The sequence below is a fragment of the Euphorbia lathyris genome, chromosome 9, assembly GCF_963576675.1.
Source record: "Euphorbia lathyris chromosome 9, ddEupLath1.1, whole genome shotgun sequence".
NCBI classification, from domain to species: domain Eukaryota; kingdom Viridiplantae; phylum Streptophyta; class Magnoliopsida; order Malpighiales; family Euphorbiaceae; genus Euphorbia; species Euphorbia lathyris.
Window position 1 is genome coordinate 46,172,147 of NC_088918.1, and position 6,726 is coordinate 46,178,872.

At 33.5% G+C, this 6,726-nt stretch overlaps 1 protein-coding gene across 1 annotated transcript; it reads left to right on the top strand.

Annotated features, from left to right (window-relative positions):
• The first annotated feature begins 238 nt into the window (after nucleotides 1-238).
• LOC136207490 (uncharacterized) lies at nucleotides 239-2,619 on the top strand. The gene is made up of 3 exons (XM_065998741.1): nucleotides 239-486; nucleotides 1,854-2,054; nucleotides 2,359-2,619. The coding sequence occupies exons 1-3, from the start codon at nucleotides 376-378 to the stop codon at nucleotides 2,392-2,394; spliced, it is 348 nt and encodes a 115-aa protein (XP_065854813.1). The 5' UTR covers nucleotides 239-375; the 3' UTR covers nucleotides 2,395-2,619.
• The last annotated feature ends 4,107 nt before the right edge of the window (nucleotides 2,620-6,726 follow it).

Below are 6,726 nucleotides of genomic sequence, written 5' to 3' on the forward strand. Positions count from 1 at the left end.
AAAAAACATATAATTTTTTTTTCTTTATCTTAAATATTTACCAAAACACCAAATGGTATTTGGAGAAAAAGAAAAAGAATTGAAATTGGGCTTACACAAGTGTAAAAAACCAATTCATTTTAACGAGGAAGCCCAGTAGTATAATGGGCATGGGAGAGATAATGTACGGTGAAGCGTTTGGATTGGATGAAGTGTAGAAATGAAATGAGCTTATGGTGTTGGGCTGAAACCGGCGAATTTCTGGAATTTCGAAAAATGCCATTTCTCCCCTTGATCGCTGGATAGGCATACCTGATATAAAACTTGGTCGGTAGATAATAGCCTACTAGGTAGGTGAGGGTTTTCTCATTCGATTCAACAAGCAAAGACCCAAAGATGCCTTGCCTGAACATTTCCACCAACGTCAGCCTCGACGGCGTCGACACCTCCTCCATCCTTTCTGAAGCTACATCCACTGTCGCCACTATCATCGGCAAGCCCGAATCCGTAACATCTCTTCCATTTTCCTCTTTATTCTGACTAAAATACATTGCGTTTTGCTATCGATTTGCTTTTTTCCTTTTGGTATTTTCCTCCGAATATTGTTTTGTACAGTATATGCCAATGCGACATTTTGCCATTCCCAAAGGAATGCATGTTTATTTATTGTTTTTACTATTCCTTCACTGATTTCGACGGTGATTATTTTTACTGGTGGAAGTCTTAGGGCAACTTGTGAGAGCATCGAGCGTGTTTTTTTGAAAAAGAAAGAGAACTAAAGGAATGCATGTTTATTTAAGTTAACCTTGTCTAAGATTTAACGGGGTTAAATCTTTACTTCCTCTAACCTCCAAACTCTAACCTTCAAATTGGGGGTTAATGGGAGGAAGGAAGTAAACTTTTTTAAAATTTCTTGTATATGGAGAGTAAATTTAACATTCTTTCCCCTCCAAATTTAAACTTCCAAACAAGTTTAAACATTTAACCTCATTTACATCCTATAAACTTCCAAACAAGGTTAATTTTTAACTTTCCATTCCATCATTTCTTTTCCCTTTCCATTACCTCCTTTAACTCTCAACTCCATTAACCTCCAAACTCCCAAACAAAGGCTTAAGTTTCTATACTAGGTGTGTATGTTGTTACTGGTTTTGATACAGCTTTACTGCGTGTAATACATGTGGCTGTGGAGCTTAAACGCTGCTCGGAATCATATCTTGGTAACTGCTTTAATAATCTCACTGTAGCTGTTTGTGCTGTACTCCCATTCCATATGCTTCTATTTCTGGAGGCTGCACTTTTCCCCCCACAATTTTTCCTCATGTTTTTACTTTTTATTGAAATTAAATGAACTATGATAGCAACGATTGAGTGGAAAAGGGTGGATGCCATGCTTTCTTGGTGTGCCGTACCAGTGGCTTTTGTTAATGCTATGATGCTAAAATTGCTCGATGAAGAAGACTTTACCATCTGGTTTCATATGTTTGTTTTGATTTTGATAAATTGGCTTCAGTGAATCATGAAGTGTTTTTGTCAAGATTTACTGCGCCAAACAGCAGCGTTCCTGAAATCTCTTTTATAAGCTGAATGCTTTTAATTTGGTACACTTTAGTATTGGTAGAAGTTATGTTCATAATTTCTCCGGCTTTGTTTTCCCATGAAAATAGAAATGTGAATCGTAGCTTAATGGAAGTTTCTTACTTTTTCTCGGCACCGAAATATTATTTATCAGATGGTATAAACTACTCCACAAACCCCCAACTTAAATCTTTTTAGATTAAAAAAACTTACATTTACTGTTGATGCAAAAAGGAATATGATGTTGTTTCTTGATTGCTGCATATGGTTTTAACAACGTGTTCATTATTATGCAGTATGTGATGATTGTGCTGAAGGGATCTGTCCCCATTGCATTTGGTGGAACTGAGCAGCCAGCGGCTTATGGTGAGTTGGTGTCCATAGGTGGCCTTACCCCTGATAATAACAAGAAACTTAGTGCTGCAATTGCGACAATCCTTGAGAAGAAGTTATCAGTTCCCAAGTCTCGATTCTTCCTCAAATTTTATGACACTAAGGCAAGCCATCTCAACTTGTAATTATCAACAAGAAGGGACATTGTCATGCTCATGTTTCTTCACATTGTTTAGGCCCATCAAAGCCAAGAATATGCACAGTGTTTGCACGCTTTACACCAGCACTAGATAATGTAAATATATCTTTGCTGTTATGGAACTTTGACTATAGTTATTAACTTTAATTAGGATCCAACTTTGCTCATTGTCCAGTTATGTTTGCACTAGCAGCTTTTATGGTACTTGCACTTGCTTCCTCTTGCCTTGGTACTGATTCTTTACTTTCTTTTTTTTTTCTATATTTCAGGGTTCCAACTTTGGATGGAATGGATCCACCTTCTAGGTACAAGTTCTTGGTTCCCCACAAACTCCATGCTATGCATTTAGGTAGTGATGATATGTAGTATCTTTTGAATGATTTGATATTATAAGACATGGACATTTGTGGGTGTGTTTAGAAACATATGATATGTAGAAGATCTGATGCTTCAACTTTATACTCTCGGAAACACATTATGGTCACTTGGCATTACTGGTTAGCCAATGCTATTATGGTACTCTTGATGGATGATTTAGATTTTACTGTGCTCAACCCATGCTTTTCAAGTACTGTTTGCCTGCTTTTTGAGAGCTGGCCATATTGTGGCACTACTTTGCTAGAGCTAGGGGTGGCAATGGGACGGAGAATCCCCAAAAACCACAGTGACCTGAACCGATGGGGGTAGGGAATCACCGAAATATTTGGGGATGGGAATAGGGGCGGGGGACATTTTACCCCGAAACAAAAACGTGGATGGGGGCAGGGGATACTATCCTGAATCGTGAGGATTCCCACCTTGTACCCAAATAAGTCCCTATAAGGATCTGTGAATTTCTTATAGTTTTATATTATATACATAATATTTAGTTATTTACGGAGGTAATGTAATTTTGGGATTTTTATGAAAAATATAAAAAAAATAATAAAAAATGGCGCTAAGAATTTTATTCAATTTGTCAATATTTTGCACAATGTAAAATGTACAAATTGATGACTTTTTTAAAGGTTTATAATGCAAAGAAAATGAGATTTTAAAAGAAACAATAAAATTTTCACTGCTTATTTCCCTAGCAAAATAAAGAACTATTAAAACTAGACCTAGTTAAAAAAAATAACTTTGAATTAGAAAATCAAAATCTCAACATTTCATCTTTGATTTAAAGTTATTTTTTTTACCTATGATGTATTTTTCATCATCATCTTGTAATCAGAGTTTTTTTTCTCTGCAAATGGTTTCTTAATGCGCTTCTCACCGTAAATTGTTTCTTATGCATTTTTCACATATCTTCAATTATTAGAGCATTTCTCTCTAATATTAAAATGCTAATTTTTCATTAACATATGTTAAATTGACATTTTTTTTTGTTTTATTATTTTTGCAATTCCTTTGAATGTGTCCAAATTTCTTGCATTGGAAACACTGAGGTTTGCTCTTGTGCCAACAGTCTTTTTTTTCTTCTGTAACCATGTTTCTCACAATGACTATACTCAGGAATTTTCATTTTTTTTTGAAGTTTTGACAAAGAAAGCTTATTTAACCACTTTCTCATTTTCTCCATTTCTCATTGCCCTTCTTTGTTCTTGAGCCTATAAAGAATTAATTAATTCGGATAAAAAGTCAATTTTTGCATTTCTTTGTTCTTTAAGAAATGACAGTTTTGCCTTAAACCTTTCAGGCAAGCGCACAAACAATTTTTCTACAATTATACTATCGGGTAGATCTTCTCCCATCAGCCGAATTTTGTTCATCACCGCCATCAACTTGTCATAATACTCATGAATCGACTCTTTTTTCTTTTATACTTAAGAGTATCGAAATCTCTTTTGAATTGCATCCTTCTTGTTCTTTCATTATTTTGATAAAGTTATTTCAACTTATTCCGAGCCACTTTTCCTGTTTCACAAATCATGATTCTTGTGAAAATTGATTCTGAGACGATAGCATGAATTATTGATAAAGCTCTTGGAGCCTTTGTTGAGTTTTGATTTGATTTAGGGTTGGATTGTTTCCAAGAGATGGTATTTCCCTCTCAGATTCAACTCATTGCCATAAACCTAATCTCTCATATGATCTTCATTTTGACAGTACAAATTTGGTAATTTTCTCCATTAAAAATTGAAGGAGAAAGAATTGATGAATGGTTGAAAGCGATGGTGGATTTTTCTTTGAAATACTCACAGATCCCTTAAAGATCAATGAATCTCTGATACCAATTATTAAGATTTTTATGAAAAATATAAAAAAATAATAAAAAAATGGTGCTAAGAATTTTATTGAATCTTTCAATATTTTGCACAATGTAAAAGGTACAGATTGATGATCTTTTTAAACGATTACAATGCAATAAAAAAAAAATGAAATTTTAAAGGAACCAATAAAATTTCCAATATTTATTCCACTAACAAAATAATGAACTAGACTTAGTAAAAGAAACAACTTTGAATCACAAAATCAATATCTCTAACACCTCACTCCAACCAAGTCTCAACACATTAACCAAAATTATGGAAATCTATATTATTGCTAGCTATTTCATAACTTGTAATATAAGTAATTCATATTTGTCTCTTTCTAAGTATATAAATTAACAATTTGTTAGCATTTTTTATTATATTATTTGTACAAAATTTTAAGTATTTTTTATCTTATAGGAACTCAAAATTAAATACCAAATTCTTACTGTAGTTTGTAATCGAATTTCTTTACGAATACGTTTTTTTAATTTATTCCTTTGTTTTTATCAAGAAAATGGAAACATTTTCTCATTTGTGCACTTTCACAAGAAATTTTCATTATTTGTTTAGCGTTTATCTTCCATATTACTAATACTTGCTACTGAACATAGTTCAATGGTTGCAATCTAAATTTCTAGTGAACACAATTTAGTGGTTGCAATGGTTGGGAAGGGGCAGTTGCAGGGAATTAAGAAAATAGATGGGACATGACTTGCTCGTATTTTACTTTTATTTTTGTCTTGATGAGGATTCACCATCACCCATGGGGATTTACATGGGGCGGGAATCAGGTGAAAAAATCCTTGAATTTTTTTAATTGGGATTCCTTGAATTTGTCCCCTGCAAGTTTGCATATGAACCCCACAAGTTTGCATAACATATCTATATGATAATATTCCTAAATATTTTATGAAAAATTTGAATTAACATGTTAACAATTACTAGTTAAAAGTTTGTTACTATTATGTTGGGTTCGTAATTTATTTACAAGTCATATGTAATTTTATTATCTTTATTAAAGATAACATGTAAAAGTATAAAGAGGTTCAAGCCGTGTTTTGTATGTAATAATTGCAAGTTTTGCAAAGTGAGATTTTTAATCATATCATTTGATAAATGTTGTGACTGAAATTATATTGTTCTGTTAGGATAAATTAACTCTTCCTCAAAAAAGTTGAGGCTATTTTAGTATTTTATTTCTTTTTCTATTTTATCAAGTATCACATTGCCTACAAAATTAAGAATAAAGCAGCTTGCCTAAAAAATTAAGATTTAAGTAATTTGACGCCTTTAATTTGATGTGTTTTAGAGCATTTTCAACAACCTCTTAGTTGGGTAAGTTAAAATTTAAGAAAAAAAGTATAAACTCAACAGTCTCTTAGCGACTCTTCAAATCACTAAGAGTCTCTTTATCCTCTGGATAGAGTATCTGCAAGAGACTCTTAGTTCACTCTCTAAAAATAATATAAATAATTAAATCTTAGTGATTTGAGGAGTGACTATACTCCTCGTGTTTATTGCTTATTTGTTATTTTATTATTAAAATTATAAATGATATCGGAATATTTAATTACACTTTGATTGCTTGCTTCAAGTCACCTGAGAAGGAAGAACATAGTCAGACAAGGGCCGGAGTCTCGTAAACCTTCTCTGATGCTTAAGTCAGTGATGAGAATACTAACTTGAAAGCAGTTTAGTAAGAATGTGATATAAAGAGTTGTGTACCTGTGGCGATGATCTCCCCGCTATTTATAAATAACTGTTTACCTCTTGGTTTGCGCCTTTTTACATATGTCAACATATCATAGGTTCGGACCCTATAATTCCACAATAAGCAGAGTTGAGCGTGTGTATTGATATCTGAAGCTCCCTCTCCATCTTTGTCTTCCGGAAAGGTCATTCTTGATGGGATGGTCTAATGTCATGGTAATTAATGGGTATGGACTTGGTTCAGTTAAGCCCATAATGTTACTAATTACCATATCAGTAGCCCCCCCAAGAGTCTTTTGAAGAGCTCTTTAGGGCTTCTTCGGCTACTTTAATTCCATCATTACTTTTGACAGTAATGATGTCATCATGACTCCCTTCTTTAATGTGCCGCTTTCCCCTGAAGCATTTATTACATTTCAGTAATAAGTGCTTTGACGGGTTCAAGAAAAACTCTTCATTCTCTATTTTCTTCTATAAATTCAAACAAGCTCTGCGGACGCATCTCTTCTTCTTCTTCTGCGATTTCTGGCTTTTTGGGAAAAACTGTAAGTTTCTTTGAACCTTTACTTTCTTCGTTTTACTGCAATTTTCTTTGATTCTCATGGCTACTAAAGCCACTACCAAGAAAATGCACAATTGCCAAGCTCCTGAAGATGCTGAAGAGGTTAAGAAACCTATAAAAGTTAATAC